General features: G+C 43.0%; 1 protein-coding gene across 1 annotated transcript; it reads left to right on the top strand.

Annotated features, from left to right (window-relative positions):
* The first annotated feature begins 148 nt into the window (after positions 1 to 148).
* On the top strand, positions 149 to 19439 carry LOC110535648 (chondroitin polymerizing factor 2, non-catalytic subunit). The gene is made up of 4 exons (XM_021620761.3): positions 149 to 1475; positions 15956 to 16520; positions 16705 to 16887; positions 17539 to 19439. Exons 1-4 carry the CDS (start codon positions 1198 to 1200, stop codon positions 18802 to 18804), a joined length of 2292 nt encoding a protein of 763 aa, XP_021476436.3. The 5' UTR covers positions 149 to 1197; the 3' UTR covers positions 18805 to 19439.
* Positions 19440 to 21365: the final 1926 nt, after the last annotated feature.

Below are 21365 nucleotides of genomic sequence, written 5' to 3'. Positions count from 1 at the left end.
ACCCCCTTCAAATTAGATTTTAGCAAAATATTTTCCTCACTACTGTTATGGATGCATACAATGTATCTTTTTGAATGCAAGAAAACGAAGGGAAAAAAATAGAATGAAGCATTCCAAATACGGGGTGGTATTGAATTTGACGGGCATCAGAGACCCCCTCTACAGACGTCTGATGACGACGTGTCTGACAGCATTTTGCCCCACAAGCGCAGTGCAGAATGGATGCAGAATGAGAAGCAATATTTTCAGATAGTACCTTATCCAGTGCACGACACGCTTTCCAGAAGGTTTCTCTCTGACAAGTAGCATTTTTTAAAATTAATTCATGAAGATTTGAAAGAGATGCTTTACTTGGAGGCGGTGAATTATTCACTTTGAGGAAGTGAGAGGAAAAAAAGTCGACTTGGTAAACTACTGTAGCTACATCATTAGCCTGACATAATTTGAAGAAAAGACAGCATGCATGCTGTGTTTCTGTGGATCACGCTGACATGGAATTTCATCGTTTTCTGACCACCTACAGACAAAATATGGATAACTGCGCCTGCATCAACAAAAATGGAGAGGAAAACACACTTTGTTTTGGGGAGAGAACGAAGGACAAACACCGTTAACTAGGTAGCTTGCTACCCGATACCGAGGCTTGGATGTTGTCGTTTTGTCAGGATAGTTATCTAAAACATGAACAACGTTACAGCAGTGTAAAGCCCTGGCTTCATTGTATGTCGCTAGCTAGCTGGGGACACTAGCCAGCCACCTCACTAGCTAGTTAACTCGTAGCAAGCCAATTGCAAATTGTTATTTCAGCTGGCTAGCGTACTTGTTAGCCTACTAGCTAGCTAGATGGTTTATTATTGGACAGAAGCCTATTACAGTAGCTAGGTATTGACTGCTGAAGAGTGGCAGTCAATACAGCTGTCTGTTCAGTGTGCCAAGTTATTCTATAGTAAATACCTTATAGTACCTTATCCTTAAATGGCACTGATAATGATGTAGTGAGCTATCTACTCCATGGTGCAGCACAGCCAGGATTGTGCCAATTTATCAGATTTGACTGAACCTAGCTTGAAAGTGGTTGGCACTTCACCAGAAGGGCGATTACATGGTTTTAAACAGCATTCTACAAATGTTTGTGGAGAATTTCAGAGGAACATAACATAAAACTTGATTGACAGCACTGAAGTCCACCTCTTCGTTATGCATCTTTCCTCCTTCCTGGCCGTGTTCAGGCCTGCTTTCCCCCTTATCCTGGGGCTCTCTTTGGGATGCAGCCTGAGCCTGCTGATGGTCTCCTGGACCCAGGGAGACACATTTGACTCGTGTGGAGATGAACTGGGCAATAGGGGTCTCTTCCTGGGCAGCAACAGGGGAGACCCCCATGGGGACCAGAGAGGTGGTCCTGGGAATGAGGACTTCCAGACACGTGTCATACCATACCACAAGGACCCCAACAAACCACACAAGAAGGTCCTCAGGTGAGCATTTTGGGATGGATGCACAGAGGAATAACACACCCTAGCCTAACACTAGGTTTCAGAGATAAGAGTTTGCAAATGGGGAGGTTTTTCACGTAAAATGGATACCAAACAAAATCCATTGATTTCAAAGTTTAACAAAGCATACAACTCTATGCACAATGATTACTTTTAACAATTTACACAGAGAATTCTACAAGCACATTTATTGGAAGAAAGGTGCAGATGCAAAGTTTTGTAACAGAATTTAGGTAAAATCTTCCTCTGTTTTTAATGTGACCACGTTATCCAAAAATTCATAAATATCTTCTCCAAATTAAGATATAAAGTTGTCTGCAGAAGGAATGGGGTGTCAGCTATGACTTGACACCTTGAGTTTGAAAAGATCTCTTTAGGTTATTGAACTACAATAAGTGAAGTGGATTTACACCCAGTAACAGAATTGCCGTAACATCATTTTATCATGTGTCCCTGATCTATACTACACAGAAATGCATAATTATGGATATGAATGTCATTCTCTTCACGGTGATGTATCCTGAATAGGTACACACAGGTAGAAATATGCAATATCCTCCTTTATGCATATTTGAGTATTATTCTACACACTGGCTATTATTTTAATGAGCTCCGCCAACAAACAAGACCAAATTTGGTTGGTCTGGACCCGACCAATCATAGATGTTTATGTTTCACAAGTTTGGACATCATAGTACAGCAAAGTCGAGTATAGTTCAGAAGAGTATAGTTCAGTACAGTGTACTCAACTCTAATGTTCTCTACTTTGTACTGTACTCTACTCTCCTGACAATCTACTCTACTCAACTGTGCTTGTACTTTGGAACTGTGTGGCGCAGTGGTTTAAGGCACTACATCGCAGTGCTAGAGGCGTCACTACAGACCCGGGTTTGATCCCGGGATGTATCACAACTGGCTGTGATTGGGAGTCCCATAGGGCGGCATACTATTGTCCCAGCGTCGTCTCGGTTAGAGGAGGGTTTGGCCGGGGTAGGCGCTGAAATCCAGGGCAGACTGACCGATTTGATGACAGAATTTAGATTTTGAAAGACTTAATAATTCATATACAAAATTGGTATCAGTAAAAACACTAACTAATTGATAGGTCTACCTTGATAGTTCTGTGAACTTTCATTGTCCTCCCTTCACATGAGGGAAAGAAATTAGACAATATCTTAAAAGATCTGTGGGTTTTTGGTAAAGGAATTTCAAGGCACAAGGCAATGTTTCTTATACTTACAGAAGGCAGAAAAAAGTGTGTATATTAGTTGCCAGGGGTATTTACTTCAATATTATTGTTTTTGTAATACCTTTTAAGACTTTCTGGTAGATGTTTTCTAAGACCCCTTTTATCTGTTTGACAAATCAAAGAATTTAGCTTATTGCACACATATATATATATATATATATATATATATATATATATATATATATATATATATATATATATATATATATATATATACACAGTGCCTTGCGAAAGTATTCGGCCCCCTTGAACTTTGTGACCTTTTGCCACATTTCAGGCTTCAAACATAAAGATATAAAACTGTATTTTTTTGTGAAGAATCAACAACAAGTGGGACACAATCATGAAGTGGAACGACATTTATTGGATATTTCAAACTTTTTTAACAAATCAAAAACTGAAAAATTTGGGCGTGCAAAATTATTCAGCCCCTTTACTTTCAGTGCAGCAAACTCTCTCCAGAAGTTCAGTGAGGATCTCTGAATGATCCAATGTTGACCTAAATGACTAATGAGGATAAATACAATCCACCTGTGTGTAATCAAGTCTCCGTATAAATGCACCTGCACTGTGATAGTCTCAGAGGTCCGTTAAAAGCGCAGAGAGCATCATGAAGAACAAGGAACACACCAGGCAGGTCCGAGATACTGTTGTGAAGAGGTTTAAAGCCGGATTTGGATACAAAAAGATTTCCCAAGCTTTAAACATCCCAAGGAGCACTGTGCAAGCGATAATATTGAAATGGAAGGAGTATCAGACCACTGCAAATCTACCAAGACCTGGCCGTCCCTCTAAACTTTCAGCTCATACAAGGAGAAGACTGATCAGAGATACAGCCAAGAGGCCCATGATCACTCTGGATGAACTGCAGAGATCTACAGCTGAGGTGGGAGACTCTGTCCATAGGACAACAATCAGTCGTATATTGCACAAATCTGGCCTTTATGGAAGAGTGGCAAGAAGAAGGCCATTTCTTAAAGATATCCATAAAAAGTGTTGTTTAAAGTTTGCCACAAGCCACCTGGGAGACACACCAAACATGTGGAAGAAGGTGCTCTGGTCAGATGAAACCAAAATTGAACTTTTTGGCAACAATGCAAAACGTTATGTTTGGCGTAAAAGCAACACAGCTGAACACACCATCCCCACTGTCAAACATGGTGGTGGCAGCATCATGGTTTTGGCCTGCTTTTCTTCAGCAGGGACAGGGAAGATGGTTAAAATTGATGGGAAGATGGATGGAGCCAAATACAGGACCATTCTGGAAGAAAACCTGATGGAGTCTGCAAAAGACCTGAGACTGGGACGGAGATTTGTCTTCCAACAAGACAATGATCCAAAACATAAAGCAAAATCTACAATGGAATGGTTCAAAAATAAACATATCCAGGTGTTAGAATGGCCAAGTCAAAGTCCAGACCTGAATCCAATCGAGAATCTGTGGAAAGAACTGAAAACTGCTGTTCACAAATGCTCTCTATCCAACCTCACTGAGCTCGAGCTGTTTTGCAAGGAGGAATGGGAAAAAATTTCAGTCTCTCGATGTGCAGAACTGAAAGAGACATACCCCAAGCGACTTACAGCTGTAATCGCAGCAAAAGGTGGCGCTACAAAGTATTAACTTAAGGGGGCTGAATAATTTTGCACGCCCAATTTTTCAGTTTTTGATTTGTTAAAAAAGTTTGAAATATCCAATAAATGTCGTTCCACTTCATGATTGTGTCCCACTTGTTGTTGATTCTTCACAAAAAAATACAGTTTTATATCTTTATGTTTGAAGCCTGAAATGTGGTAAAAGGTCGCAAAGTTCAAGGGGGCCGAATACTTTCGCAAGGCACTGTATGTGTGACTGGAGAAGGAAGAGACAGTTGAGTGAATAAGAAAGGAACACAAGAAATGAGAGCTCAAACTCCAATAAAAACAGACTCATTGTTTCAGACTGACCTGGTTGTCACTCTTTGAAGCTAACATTCTGAACCATGATAACAAGGACTGCTTAAAAATATATGCAGAGCTATTGGATCTCTTTTATGAAATCCTCTTTAATAACTGTTATAAAAAATAATGCACCCCAGTGCGAGGCATATGAGTGGTGTTTTCTGGGAACTAACGCTTATGTAACTCGCTAACATTGCCAAATTCGTCATCGATATGTGAATGACGCAAATCATGACTTTCGCTGCAGATGCATCACACGTTGTTTCAAAAGGAAGGCCTTTATAGGCCACTGTCTGTTTGATTCTCACAAATTTTCGTTGTTTGTTCACCCATTTTTAAACGTCTTTTATCTGTTCGTACTGGGTCTAAACCACTCTGATTCATATGACGTAGAATATGTCGGCCTACACTTTTAGGGAACAGATACTATCATTTCTTAGGCTATATGAAAGTTGTTAAAAAAGGAAGGAGAATAATGAGATGGCCAATGCTATTAGACCTCTACTGACATTTCACCCCTTGATAAAGATTTGTTTAAAAAGCCCATGGGCATGTAAAGAACCCTGGCTTGAATACTAACGTGAAGTTCATAGGAGCCCATCAAATTTGGTGTCAAATGAAAGCTAAGAGTCTATATTTGTTTAGATGTAAAGTCCTCTGTTTTTGGGACCTGAGTGTTTCTGGTGCCGGTTCCGACCGACATTTTCATATATAAATCGATATGTGGACACCATAGATCGAAATGGCTTGCATTGAGCGGTAGCCCTGATTCTCACAGACACAGGAGTATGTCTCTTCTGCCTGTGTGATGCAGGATGTGAAATCCGATACCACTTGAAGCGGGGATGTCCCTCCTACCATTTCATTCTCTCTTCCTACTGTCCATCAGAACTCTACATCACAGCATATGTCTGGAATCCTTACATTGTAATGCAGCAGGAGGGAGTGGTTTTGTCGCTGTAGCACATTCAAACAGCGATTTATAGCCAGTCATCTAAAATAGTAGATTAATATGAGATGAAAGGCAAGTTCCTAACGAGTTCAGGAAGCCAAGCTATAGCTCAGTGAGACGTTCACTGTGATGGGGGCAGACGTTTTGATCAAGACAGATCTTTAGAAAATATGCACCTTATCTCTAACACTAAATATACGTACAGTACCAGTCAAAGGTTTGGACACACCTACTCATTCAAGGGTTTTTCTTATTTTATTTGTTTTACTATTTTCTACATTGTAGAATAATATTGAAGACATCACAACTATGAAATAACAATCATGTATAAAACAAATATTATGGAATAATGTAGTAACCAGAAAAGTGTTAAACAAATCCAAATATTTTTTATATTTGAGATTCTTCAAAGTAGCCACCCTTTGTCTTGATGACAGCTTCGCACACTCTTGGCATTCTCTCAACCAGCTTCATGAGGTAGTCACCTGGAATGCATTTCAATTAACAGATGTGCCTTGTTATGTTACTTTGTGGAATTTCTTTCCTGCTTATTGCGTTTGAGCCAATCAGTTGTGTTGTGACAAGGTAGGGCTGGTATACAGACGATAGCCCTATTTGGTAAAAGACCAAGTCCGTATTATGGCAAGAACAGTTTAAATAAGCATAGAGAAACGACAGTCTAAACCACTATTAAAGGACACCAATAAGAAGAAAAGACTTGCTTTGTCCAAGAAACACGAGCAATGGACATCAGACAGGTGGAAATCTGTCATTTCGTCTGATGAGTCCAAATTTGAGATTTTATGGTTCCAACCGCCGTGTCTTTGTGAGACGCAGAGTAGGTGAACGGATGATCTCCGCATGTGTGGTTCCCACCATGAAGCATGGAGGAGGTGGTGTGGGGGGTGTTTTACTGGTGACACTGTCAGTGATTTATTTAGAATTCAAGGCATACTTAACCATCATGGCAACCACAGCATTCTGCAGTGATACGCCATCCCATCTTGTTTGCACTTAGTGGGACTATCATTTGTTTTTCAACAGGACAATGACCCAAAATACACCTCCAGGCTGTGTAAGGGCTATTTTACCAAGGAGGGTGATGGAGTGATGCATCAGATGACCTGGCCTCCACAGCCACCCAACCTCAACCCAATTGAGAAGGTTTGGGATGAGTTGGAACGCAGAGGGAAGGAAAAGCAGCCAACCACATATGTGGGAACTCCTTAAAGACTGTTGGAAAAGCATTCTTCATGAAGCTGGTTGAGAGAATGCCAAGAGTGTGCAAAGCTGTCATCAAGGCAAAGGGTGGCTACTTTGAAGAATCTCAAATATAAAATAATTTTGATTTAACACTTTTTTTGGTTACTACATGATTCCATATGTGTTATTTCATAGTTTGGATGTCTTCACTATTATTCTACAATGTAGAAAATAGTACAAATAAAGAAAAGCCCTTGAATGGCGCAGCGGTCTAAGAAACTGCATCTCAGTGCAAGAGGTGTCACTACAGTCCCTGGTTCGAATCCAGACTATCACATCTGGCCGTGATTGGGAGTTCCATGGCGTCATTGTAAATAAGAATTTGTTCTTAACTGGCTTGCCTAGTTAAATAAAGGTTAACTAAAAAATATATATAATAATAAAATATACAAATTGAAAAATGAGTAGGTGTCCACACTTTTGACTGGTATTGTATATATTAAAATATCGTCTATGTCTCTCAATCATTGTAATGTGGTTGACCTTAATCTAAATGACAATTATAAAAAGTTCAAATTCACCCAGAGCCCTTAGATTGTGTGAAAAAGCCGCACTTAACCGTTGCACTTGAATCAGTCCCACGGTAAATGGCTAAGCCCGCTATGCTATGAAACCATACACTATTGCAGAGACTTTGATATTACTAGCCACAATTGATATGGTGAAAACAATGTGTGGGGAGGCAGAGGCATAGACACTCATATCAATACCTTTGTCAGATAACACTGTGAAACTAATAATTGATGCTATACAGTGCCTTGCGAAAGTATTCGGCCCCCTTGAACTTTGCGACCTTTTGCCACATTTCAGGCTTCAAACATAAAGATATAAAACTGTATTTTTTTGTGAAGAATCAACAACAAGTGGGACACAATCATGAAGTGGAACGACATTTATTGGCTATTTCAAACTTTTTTAACAAATCAAAAACTGAAAATTGGGCGTGCAAAATTATTCAGCCCCCTTAAGTTAATACTTTGTAGCGCCACCTTTTGCTGCGATTACAGCTGTAAGTCGCTTGGGGTATGTCTCTATCAGTTTTGCACATCGAGAGACTGACATTTTTGCCCATTCCTCCTTGCAAAACAGCTCGAGCTCAGTGAGGTTGGATGGAGAGCATTTGTGAACAGCAGTTTTCAGTTCTTTCCACAGATTCTCGATTGGATTCAGGTCTGGACTTTGACTTGGCCATTCTAACACCTGGATATGTTTATTTTTGAACCATTCCATTGCAGATTTTGCTTTATGTTTTGGATCATTGTCTTGTTGGAAGACAAATCTCCGTCCCAGTCTCAGGTCTTTTGCAGACTCCATCAGGTTTTCTTCCAGAATGGTCCTGTATTTGGCTCCATCCATCTTCCCATCAATTTTAACCATCTTCCCTGTCCCTGCTGAAGAAAAGCAGGCCCAAACCATGATGCTGCCGCCACCATGTTTGACAGTGGGGATGGTGTGTTCAGCTGTTGCTTTTACACCAAACATAATGTTTTGCATTGTTGCCAAACAGTTCAATTTTGGTTTCATCTGACCAGAGCACCTTCTTCCACATGTTTGGTGTTTCTCCCAGGTGGCTTGTGGCAAACTTTAAACAACACTTTTTATGGATATCTTTAAGAAATGGCTTTCTTCTTGCCACTCTTCCATAAAGGCCAGATTTGTGCAATATACGACTGATTGTTGTCCTATGGACAGAGTCTCCCACCTCAGCTGTAGATCTCTGCAGTTCATCCAGAGTAATCATGGGCCTCTTGGCTGCATCTCTGATCAGTCTTCTCCTTGTATGAGCTGAAAGTTTAGAGGGACGGCCAGGTCTTGGTAGATTTGCAGTGGTCTGATACTCCTTCCATTTCAATATTATCGCTTGCACAGTGCTCCTTGGGATGTTTAAAGCTTGGGAAATCCTTTTGTATCCAAATCCGGCTTTAAACTTCTTCACAACAGTATCTCGGACCTGCCTGGTGTGTTCCTTGTTCTTCATGATGCTCTCTGCGCTTTTAACGGACCTCTGAGACTATCACAGTGCAGGTGCATTTATACGCAGACTTGATTACACACAGGTGGATTGTATTTATCATCATTAGTCATTTAGGTCAACATTGGATCATTCAGAGATCCTCACTGAACTTCTGGAGAGAGTTTGCTGCACTGAAAGTAAAGGGGCTGAATAATTTTGTACGCCCAATTTTTCAGTTTTTGATTTGTTAAAAAAGTTTGAAATATCCAATAAATGTCGTTCCACTTCATGATTGTGTCCCACTTGTTGTTGATTCTTCACAAAAAAATACAGTTTTATATCTTTATGTTTGAAGCCTGAAATGTGGCAAAAGGTCGCAAAGTTCAAGGGGGCCGAATACTTTCGCAAGGCACTGTATTCGTCACCAGACCCACTGGCTCCAGGTCATCTACAAGTCCATGCTAGGCAAAGCTCCGCCCTATCTCAGTTCACTGTTCACGATGGTAACACGTGCTCCAGCAGGTGTATCTCACTGATCAACTCTAAAGCCAACACCTCATTTGGCTGCCTTTCCTTCCAGTTCTCTGCTGCCTGTGACTGGAACGAATTGCAAAAATCGCTGAAGTTGGAGACTTTTATTTCCCTCACCAACTTTAAACATCTGCTATCTAAGCAGCTAACCGATCGCTGCAGCTGTACATAGTCCATGGCTGAATAGCCCACCCAGTTTACCTACCTCATCCCCATACTGTTTTTATTTATTTACTTTTCTGCTCTTTTGCACACAAGTATCTCTACCTGCACATGATCATCTGATAATTTATCACTCCAGTGTTAATCTGCTAAATTGTAATTATTCACTCCTATGGCCTATTTATTGCCTACCTCCTCATGCCTTTTGCACACAATGTATATAGACTCTTTTTTTTCTCTTTTTTCCTTCTACTGTGTTATTGACTTGTTTATTGTTTACTCCATGTGTAACTCTGTGTTGTTGTCTGTTCACACTGCTATGCTTTATCTTGGCCACGTCGCAGTTGTAAATGAGAACTTGTTCTCAACTAGCCTACCTGGTTAAATAAAGGTTAAATAAAAAAATAAAATGAAAATACTGTGCAGTCTCCCTCTGATGTTTAAAACTTGTGGTATGCTGATTCAGTGCATTAAAAACAAATATTGATCCAGGTTTGATGTGACAGGAGAAATTTAGGTGCACACTGTCGACCATGCCCGCTGACTTTGAGAAGCTCCGACGCGACATGCCTCAAGCAGATCCATCTCATTCGTGGTGGTGAGATAAGGGAAATGATGTCAGACTAATTTGCAACTGACTGTCACAGCCTCTCATTAAATGTATATGATGTTGAGTTGAGAATACAATCAGAAATACTGTTAGAATGTTTTGCAATTGACTGCCATAGCCACAATAAAAAAATACAAATAAAAAAATTAAGTACATTGTTTTTCAATGAGAATTTTCAGTTATCAAAATGAGGTCGTGGGCCCAAAACCTTTGCGAACCCCTGTCCTAAACCAATTTAGAACTGGACCAGAGAGGACAACCCACCTCTCCAGTCTGTCCAGAAGGACATCATGGTAAACAGTGTTGAATGCAGCACTTAAATCCAAGAGTACGAGGACAGAGAGCTGTTTGGCATCTTTGTTGGAGCTAAGATAATTGACCACTTTAACTAAGGCTGTCTCTGTGCCTTGGGGGGCACGAAAACCAAATGGAACATTTTCAAAAATACAGTTGGCACTTAAAAAGTAATTTAGCTGTTTGAAAATCAATTTCTCCAGAATTTTGTTTTAAGAATGGAAGGTTGGAGATTGATTGAAAACTGCTAAAAGCTAAAGACTAGATGACTTTTCTTCTGAAGGCGTTTCACCATAGCAGTTTGTAGTGCAGTGGGGAAAGTGCCCGTGAACAGGGAGGGATTAACAATAGCTTGCATTTCTTCAGATATGCAATAAAAACTGTTTTAAAGAAGGGGTGGGGTAGGATTGAGAAGGCAGGTAAAATACTTAAGTTGTGATATCACTTTCCTGAGCATGTCTGCGTCAACCAGGGAAAATAACTCCACAGTGCCTTTGCGTGGTAGGCACATATCATCAAACTTCTCATCAGGTCTTGCTTGACTGATACTCAGCCTAATGTTTATTATCTTGTCTCTGGCATATGCTGCAATCTCATCACATTTAGATGTGGAGGAATGTTCACATAGGTTTGCGGGGTTAGGATTTATCAGGCCATCAGTGGTCGAGGAGAGCACTCTCAAAATATTCTGATTATTAGTACTCAAGTTAGGCTAATTTTTCTGTCAGGCATTTCTAGTTGTATATATCGAGTGTACAAAACGTTAAGGATACCTTTCTAATATTGAGCTGCACCCCCCCCCCCCCGGCCCCCCTTTGGCCCTCAGAGCAGCCTCAATTTGTCAGGGACTGGACTGTACTGTACAAGGTGTCAAAAGCGTTCCACAGGGATGCTGTCCCATGTTGACTCCAGTTGGCTGGATGTCCTTTGGATGGTAGACCATTCTTGATACACACGGGAAACTGTTGAGTGTGAAAAACCCAGAAGTGTTGCAGTTCTTGACATAAACTGGTGTGCCTGGCATCTGCTCCTATATCCCGTTCAAAGGAACTTAAATATTTTCTCTGCCCATTCACTCTCTGAATGGCACACATACACAATCCATGTCTCGAACGTCTCAAGGCTTAAAAATCATCCTGTCTCCTCCCCTTCATCTGCACTGATTTTAAATGGATTTAACAAGTGACATCAATAAAGGATCATAGGTTTCACCTGGTCAGTCTATGTCATAGAAAGAGCAGGTGTCCTTAATGTTTTGTACGCTGTGTATAGCCAAGTTGCTCTCTCAAAATATCATAGTGGACCTGGAACTTTGACTTTCTCCACTTCTGCTCTGCCTTTCTGCAATTTCTCTTTAATTGATTAGTTTCCTCACTCATCCAAGGGGCTCTCCGTTTAGATGTGTCCCTTTTCAACCTTACTGGAGCTATGGCATCAATGGCCACCCTTACTTTGACATTAAAGTTATGAACTAAGTCATCACAAGAGGACGGCAGAATGGGTGATGGTGTATTGTTCATACACTCAAAATCTGCAGCAACTTCAGAGGTAAGTTAGCGTTTTGTAGCCCTTTCCTGCAATTAATGACCTAAAGAGACATCTTTGGAATGTTATCAATATTTTCCATAATTTCATAATTAATAAAGATTATAAAATAAAATGACATCAGTGTTTCTCTGTCAAACCCACTGGGGAGCCAGGCCCAGCCAATCAGAATGAGTTTTTCCCCACAAAATGGCTAGATTACAAACAGAAATACTTCTCAGTTTCATCAGCTGTCCAGGTAGCTGGGCCTGCAAGCGAAGAATACGGATGTGAAGGTCCTGGGCTGGCATGGTTCCATGTGGTCGGTCTGCGGTTGTGAGGCCGGTTGGACGTACTGCCAAATTCTCTAAAACGACGTTGGGAGGAGGCTTATGGTAGAGAAATGAACATTAAATTATCTGGCAACAGCTCTGGTGGACATTCCTGCAGTCAGCATGCCAATTGCATGCTCCCTCAACTTGAGATATGTGGCATTGTGTTGTGTGACAACTGCACATTTTAGTGGCCTTTTTTTGTCCCCAACACAAGGTGCACCTGTGTATTGATCATGCTCTTTAATCAACTTCTTGATATGCCACACCTGTCAGGTGGATGGATTATCTTGGCAAATGAGAAATGCTCACAAACAGAAAAATAATATTTTTGTGCATATGGAACATTTCAGAGATCTTTAATTTCAGCTCATGAAATATGGGACCAACACTTTAGATGTTGTGTTTATTTTTGTTCCGTATATATAAATTGTAATATTGGGATAAACTCAAAATGTAGTACATTTCAACTCTACTGCTTTTAAGTCCATAGCCATGTGTGTAAGGTGTATACTTTTGTTTCAAATTTGTTTTGTGTAAGACTACCAAGAATCACTCTGTAACCCTGATTTAGCCCACTGCAGTAAAAATGAATGTGTTTAGTTTTACCCTATGCTATGGGCAACAAGGTAGTAAAAAATACACTGTGGTGATCAGATAAAGCAACATCAATAATAGAGTATTTGTCAATAGAAATCCCCTTGGCAATAACCAGGTCCAGAGTATGGCAGCGGTTATGGATGGGCCCAGTAACATGTTGGATAAAGTCCATAGAGCTCAAAATATTAATACGTTCAATGGCCTTGGAGTCAGTATCTTTGTCAACATGAATATTAAAATCGCTCAACACAATGAGTGTATCATAGTTCTCAAGGACAATAGACAATAGCTCAGAGAAATCAGTAAAGAAAGTGGGGCAGTGCTATACAGGGGTATAGCTTACCAAAGATCTGTCACAAGCGTGGACAGCAGAGTACAGTAAAGAAAATTAGAGCAGAGTGTAGGTCAGTACTGTACAGTAGAGTTTAGTACAGTAGAGCACACTACATGGCAGTCTCTATGGGGGTGCCACAGGGTTCAATTCTTGGACCGACTCTCTTCTCTGTATACATCAATGAGGTCGCTCTTGCTGCTGGTGAGTCTCTGATCCACCTCTACGCAGACGACACCATTCTGTATACTTCCGGCCCTTCTTTGGACACTGTGTTAACAACCCTCAAGGCAAGCTTCAATGCCATACAACTCTCCTTCCGTGGCCTCCAATTGCTCTTAAATACAAGTAAAACTAAATGCATGCTCTTCAACCGATCGCTACCTGCACCTACCCGCCTGTCCAACATCACTACTCTGGACGGCTCTGACTTAGAATACGTGGACAACTACAAATACTTAGGTGTCTGGTTAGACTGTAAACTCTCCTTCCAGACCCATATCAAACATCTCCAATCCAAAGTTAAATCTAGAATTGGCTTCCTATTTCGCAACAAAGCATCCTTCACTCATGCTGCCAAACATACCCTTGTAAAACTGACCATCCTACCAATCCTCGACTTTGGCGATGTCATTTACAAAATAGCCTCCAATACCCTACTCAACAAATTGGATGCAGTCTATCACAGTGCAATCCGTTTTGTCACCAAAGCCCCATACACTACCCACCATTGCGACCTGTACGCTCTCGTTGGCTGGCCCTCGCTTCATACTCGTCGCCAAACCCACTGGCTCCATGTCATCTACAAGACCCTGCTAGGTAAAGTCCCCCCTTATCTCAGCTCGCTGGTCACCATAGCATCTCCCACCTGTAGCACACGCTCCAGCAGGTATATCTCTCTAGTCACCCCCAAAACCAATTATTTCTTTGGCCGCCTCTCTTTCCAGTTCTCTGCTGCCAATGACTGGAACGAGCTACAAAAATCTCTGAAACTGGAAACACTTATCTCCCTCACTAGCTTTAAGCACCAACTGTCAGAGCAGCTCACAGATTACTGCACCTGTACATAGCCCACCTATAATTTAGCCCAAACAACTACCTCTTTCCCAACTGTATTTAATTTATTAATTTATTTTGCTCCTTTGCACCCCATTATTTTTATTTCTACTTTGCACATTCTTCCATTGCAAAACTACCATTCCAGTGTTTTACTTGCTATATTGTATTTACCTTGCCACCATGGCCTTTTTTGCCTTTACCTCCCTTCTCACCTCATTTGCTCACATTGTATATAGACTTGTTAATACTGTATTATTGACTGTATGTTGTTTTACTACAACTCTGTGTCGTTGTATCTGTCGAACTGCTTTGCTTTATCTTGGCCAGGTCGCAATTGTAAATGAGAACTTGTTCTCAACTTGCCTACCTGGTTAAATAAAGGTAAAATAAATAAAATAAACATGAGATAATGTACTGCACTGTGCTGTACTGTCCAAACTTGTGAAACAGATTGGTACAAATGTGGTCTTTTTTGGGGGTGGAGCTCATTAGAATAATAGCCAGTGTGTTGAAAGGGGATACCTAGTCAGTTGTACAACTGAATGCTTTCAACTCAAATGTGTCTTCCGCATTTAACCCAACCCCTCTGAATCAGAGATACTTTTGTGTACCTATTCAGGATGCATCACCATGAAGAGAATTACATTTATAATGATGCATTTCTGTGTAGTACATATCAGGGATCCATGATGTCATTCTGTTACCGGGTGTTAATCCACTTCAATAACCATAATATATGTTTTCAAACTCAAGGTGTCATGTCATAGCTGACACCCCACTCTTTGTGCAGACATATTTGAATCATAATTTTGGTTAAATGTAGTCTCTTAAACAGAGGGAGTTTTTACCATCATTCTGTTACCAATTCTGTTTTACATCTGCATTGTATTTTTGTCAAATGTTCCATAGAAATTGTGCATTGTGTATGGTTTGTTTAACTTTGAAATCAATGGTTTTTGTTTGCCATACTTTAAGTATCCAAAAACTCTGATTCTCAGCATCACTCTGTTACTGTGGAATTGACCCCATACAGTTTAATAATCCTACTGTCCTAATCGCTTCTCTCCGAATCACCTCAATGCGGATTATTGGCCTGGATAGTTATAATTAGCCAGTTAACCTAGAGGGTCTGAAGAGACCACCATTTGAACGGTCTGTTTTCAGTCAGTCATGGGACAGAATGATTACATTTTATTGAAGTGTCTTCTTTTATGAAAGGCTTAACCTTAACCGTATTTTGATACCTCTTGAATATGACTATGATCTCCTTTGGTCATAGCCTAAATCCTTACATTTTGCAGAGAGTTAAGTCTACACTGTAGAGTTCAGCAATGATATCCAATCCCAGTACCTAGCCATCTGGACAAGAATGGACACTAGGCGCATTCAAGACTTACATTCTTGACATAGTCATTTACCAGACGTTTTTAAACCAACTTTACTTATAAGAAAAAATAACATTGTAGTTTACAACATTGTAACAACTTTTTATTAGCATATTGTTAAATAGTACATTAGTAAATGCATAGTAAATCACTCCGTAAGACGGAGCCTGTTCCTTATTTCATCTATGTAATAAAATAAATCACCCAGCTCCGCTCAGTAATGAGTGAGTTTGATTTGAAACAGTGAATGTCCCTCTGAACGCCTCCTCTGTGATCAGGACGCGCTACATCCACACGGAGCTGGGCATCCGAGAGCGCCTCCTAGTGGGCGTGCTGACCTCGCGGGCCACCCTCAACACGCTGGCCGTGGCGGTGAACCGCACCGTGGCCCACCACTTCCACCGCACCTTCTTCTTCACGGGCCTGCGCAGCTCCAAGGTCCCCCACGGCATGACGGTGGTGGCCCACGGCGACGACCGGCCCGTGTGGCTGATGTACGAGACGGTACGCCACCTGCACCAGCACTATGGCTTGGACTACGACTGGTTCTTCCTGGCCCAGGACGACACCTACATGCAGGCCGAGAGGCTGGCCGAGCTGGTGGGCCACCTCAGCATGGGACAGGACCTCTACATGGGCCGGTCAGAGGAGTTCATCGGTGGGGAAGAGAGGGCCAGGTACTGCCACGGGGGTTATGGCTACCTGCTCTCCCGCAGCCTGCTGGCCCGCCTGCAGCCCCACCTGGACACCTGCCGCAACGACATCCTCAGCGTCAGGCCTGACGAGTGGCTTGGGCGCTGCATCATCGACTACCTGGGTCTGAGCTGTGTGGAGGTACACCAGGTAAAACACACAGCTAAAACATCATTATTATAAAACATGTTTATAGAGTTGTTCAATAACGATTACCAGTCTTTAAATCAATGCTATGTCATCATGATTTACAGTACTTTGACTACACCCATCAGTTGTCTTACCTGCGGGATGGCTAACATTTCCCTCCCCGCTGTTTGCATGTTACTTACAGGACATGACATATCGCTCCTTTGAGCTGGGGAAGAAAGCAGACCCAGAGCGAGAGGACAGTGCCCAGTTTAAGAATGCCTTCACAGTCCACCCTGTGTCAGAGCCCAGCCTCATGTACCGCCTGCACAAACGCTTCAGCCAGATCGAACTGGACTGGACCTACCTACAGATACAGCAGCTGCAGGTTGATTTTGTTTAATGGAATCAGATGGGCTTTCTGTATGGTTCTGGCTGTTTGAGGAGTCGGCACTGGTGTTGGTTTGACTGGTCACGGGTCCAGTGTGCAAATGTTCAGTTTTCCTACATACCTCACCAATTTCTACAAATATCTACGCCTGGGCAGACATTTCTGTCTGATCCAATATTTAGGCATTTAACAGTGACCAAACCGTTTTGTGAGGATGTGATGTTTGAAATTCCAACATCAATTCATTCTAAATTTACCTGCTAATGTCATTTTGTAAACAATCCGTCAGTTTAAAAGTGTGAACTTTGTAAATCAATTCAATACAACTTTATTTATCTACTCGGGCAATTAAGAATCAAATCACACAAAGTCCTCCACATAGAAAATAGCCTACAGTATACAACAAGCATCACATGATTCCCTAACGCAATACACCCCTCATACAATACATACATAAACAATATACTACGCTTGCAATATTGCTTATAATAAGCTTTGAGAGACGCTGACCAAGAAGAATGTCAACCCATTACAGTTAAACCTTGAATCAACTACCCTCAACATTGTTGATAAATATCCTAGTATTGAAGAAATAAATCTTTATCAAAAGCATCTTAACATGTAAACATGGTTGTGTCTTTTGTCCAGGTCCAGATCAACAACCTGAGTGAGTTGACCCCAGAGGGTAAGGTGGGGGCCATCTGGCCAATCGGGGTCAATCCTCCCTTCATGCCAAAGACTCGTTTCGAGGTCATCAACTGGGAGTATTTCACCGAGGAGCACATCTACTCATGCTCCGACAACGCCCCCAAGTGTGAACTGCGTGGTGCCAACTGGGCCGACGTGAGCGCCGTGCTGGAGACGGCCGTGAAGCACCTCAACGAGCACTACCAGCCCCAGCTGCGCTTCAAGAAACGCCGCCTGCTCAACGGCTACCGGCGCTTCGACCCCACCCGGGGCATGGAGTACGTGCTGGACCTGGCCCTGGAAGCCTTCACACAGAAAGGTCACAGCCAAGTCATCACCAAGCGGGTCAGCCTGCTCCGCCCCCTCAGCACCATTGAGATCATCCCCATGCCCTATGTGACGGAGGCCACCCGGGTGCAGGTCATCCTGCCCGTCACGGTCCGCGAGCAGGACTTTGTGGGTAACTTCCTGGACATGTATGCGATGAACACGCTGGACACGCACGACAATGTCCTGCTCACCTTCCTGTTTGTCTACGACCCCTTTGACGCCCAGCGCGTCAGCGAGTCAGACGTGTTCGCCGGCATCAAGGCCATGATCGGCGAGGTGGAGAAGCGCTACGATGACTTGAGGATCCCCTGGATCAGCGTGAAGACGGAGGTGCCCTCGCAGGTCAAGCTGATGGACATCATCTCTAAGAAGCATCCGGTGGACACGCTCTTCTTCCTGGCCTCGGTGTGGACCGAGGTCAACGCCGACTTCCTCAACCGCTGCCGCATGAACGCCATCAGCAACTGGCAGGTGTTCTTCCCCGCCCACTTCCAGGAGTTCAGCCAGACCATCTTGTACCGCGACCAGCAGACCATGGCCTCCTTCCCCGCCGAGGCCCTGCGCGACGGACGCTTCGACCGCCACGTCTTCGAGGAGGCATGCTTCTACAACGCCGACTACATGGAGTCGCGCACCAAGATGGCCGCTGACATCCTGGACGACGACGAGCTGCTGGAGAGCATGGACGTGTACGAGATCTTCGTGCGCTACTCGGGCTTGCACGTGTTCCGGGCGGTGGAGCCGGCACTAGTGCAGAAGTACGTGCGGCGGGCGTGCAACCCGCGCTTCAGCGAGGACATCTACCACCGCTGTGTGCTCAGTAACCTGGAGGGCCTGGCCTCGCGGTCGCATCTAGCCATGGCCCTGTTTGAGCAGGAGCAGGCCAACAGCACTTAGGGCGTCTAGTGGTACTTTTCCACTGAAGCACTGGTGTCACTCCAGGCTTTTTTCAGGGACAGGCCTCAGAAGGCAACATCTTTGGGCCAAACACAGGTGCAAAGCCTGACAGTGGAAATGCACCATAGGTTTACCATCTAGAATGACTTGATACCTTTGGCCTTCTTTATGAACCTGAACCACACCGCCTAGACTTTTGGACGAGGCATATTATGGGATGTTGAATCTCTAAACGGATCCCTAAGGACCAAGAACCCATGTGCAATCTTAGGCCTGTAAAGACTGAGGAGTGATGTTACAACGTGTGTTCCTGCAAACTGCGTGCAGGCTGGCAGAACTCTGTGCTTTCACTCCAATGGTAGCCCAAGGGGAGCTTCTATCGGTAGGTGATGAATGAACAATGAGCCTTGAGAAAACTGGCATGAGCCATATGTCTTCCTTCATGGCTGTGCTGAATTATAATTCTAATACTGGATTTAAAGAGAAGCCATTGAGTGTATGTGTATTTTCTTTCAATTGACACTTATGTTTATCCCATAGAGAGTGTGATTTGTTTCATGTGGTTTGTTTCATTCCCTAGACAGATAGGGTCTGTTTTTTTTCTACGGATATTTAAGGCAGATGTCGCTTCTGGACTCTTTTCTGATGTTATTTTGGAATCCCAGACCTAGCTATTTCCTTTGCTAGCTACAGTATCTTGTGTGCAGTTCAATGTTTGTTTGAAACACAGTCGTCGTACCGTGCGGTCTCAATTAGAGAAGACAAAACAGAACAGCTTGTTTTTGAGACCTACGGCCACATGACAACGGCAGCTGTTTTTCACTGAGTGATGCATACTTTGCAAGTGAAGATCATGGTTTACAAGCCAAGGACAAGCTAATAGGGTAGGAGATTCTAGTGGTTGATACTCCTCCAGTCATATTCAGAGGTCTGAACTCTGTATTCTTCCTGGCTTGCCTCATAGCCTCACCCTGAGGCAATGTACAGTTTGTACCAAAGTCTGCCTCCTCACATTAAGGTAGTAATCCGGGCTTCCCTAGGTTTTAGCTGGAACTCTTTCACGTGTCCTAGGGGAGGAGTGAGTGAGCTCAGTGCACATTCAGAATGATCACACCCCTTGCGTTACGTGCTCGAGCGTTGCAAAATAAATGTACAAGTACCATGTTATTCAATGACTGCATCCAAAACTGCTCGCGAGTGTCTGCATAGCCAGGCGCTAAAATAGAACTTTGTTATATTTGTGACGCGCTGCAAGTCCCACCTCTCCCATCTCCTCATTGGTTGATAGGAGCATATACCCACATGGGTGATTGATAGATGAGCTGAGGTCCACACTCCAGTCCAGTTGGTGGTGGTAATGCACCTTAATATTGGTTGCCAACCGCTATATAAAGTCCAAAGAAGAGAGATTACTAGAAACTAACTCGGTTTACCCTGTCATCTGTGGATTAATTGTCGAGGACCTTGTGCATTTCAGGTAAAAATAACAACCCAATGTTTATATCCCAAGACAAATAAGCTAGCTAGCTAAATTGCCATGAATGTTTAATGCTTTTCGACCTGTCCCCAAATTAATATAGTCGGTTCAGAGTATCGATTTGATATTTCAACCGGTGTGTCCTGCTCGCGTCTGGTGTGGATGGACAAAATCAACATGCGTGCACACCCGGTCTAGTCAGCATGTTAGCAGGGTGGGTTCTGTCCACTTGGCAGCGGTCCAACAGGGAGTGGGAAAAGCTGTTTCTCCAGAGTGGGGTGCGGGGTTCAGAGAAATAAATGGGCCACTTCACATCCTCTGTCTTCTCCCTTTCTCTCTGGGCAGGAGCGAGGGGATTTTACTGAGGGGCGAAGTTGCCCCCAGTGATCGTCAATTTAGCTAGCTAGCTCATTTGTGTTGGTGATCGTGTGCCCAATAGAGCAGCTTCTTCTTGTTGTTAGCTGTCTGGTCGTTTGCAATAGCCCATCCGTGACAAGGATTGACGAGTTGTGCGTTCAGAGATGCCGTTCTGCATGACGCTGTTGTACTGCACCGTTATGTCTGTTTGCGGCCCACCTGTTAGCTTGCACTATTCTTGCCACTCCTTTAAACCTCTCTCATCAACAAGCTGTTTTTGCCCACAGGACTGCCGCCAACTGGATGTATTTTTTTTTTGTCGCACCATTCTCTGTAAACTTTATACACTGTCGCGCATGAAAAGCCCGGGGGGGGTCAGTCGTTTCTGAGATACTGGAACCGCCACGCCTGGCTCCAAAGATCATACAACGCTCAAAGTCGCTTATGTCACTCGTTTTGCGAATTCTAACGTTCAAACAGTAACTGAATGCCTCGATGCCTGTCTTCCTGCTTTATATGGCAAACCATGACCACGAGACTCGCTGTCTGTAAGAGCGATCTAGTTACGGGAATGGGGTGGTGTACCTAATAAAGTGGCAGACACAAATGGTGTAAAAAGAGAGCTGTGAGGAACATGGACTCTCCACAAAGTCATGCACAGAGACTGCGGTTACCACCTATCCATGTAGGTAGACCAATACACAAATGCGGTTTGTCAGAGAGAGAG

This window comes from Oncorhynchus mykiss, chromosome 11 (assembly GCF_057628025.1).
Source record: "Oncorhynchus mykiss isolate SJ-2025 chromosome 11, ASM5762802v1, whole genome shotgun sequence".
NCBI lineage: Eukaryota > Metazoa > Chordata > Actinopteri > Salmoniformes > Salmonidae > Oncorhynchus > Oncorhynchus mykiss.
Note: the sequence above shows the minus strand (reverse complement) of the source record. Positions and strands in the feature narration are given on the sequence as shown.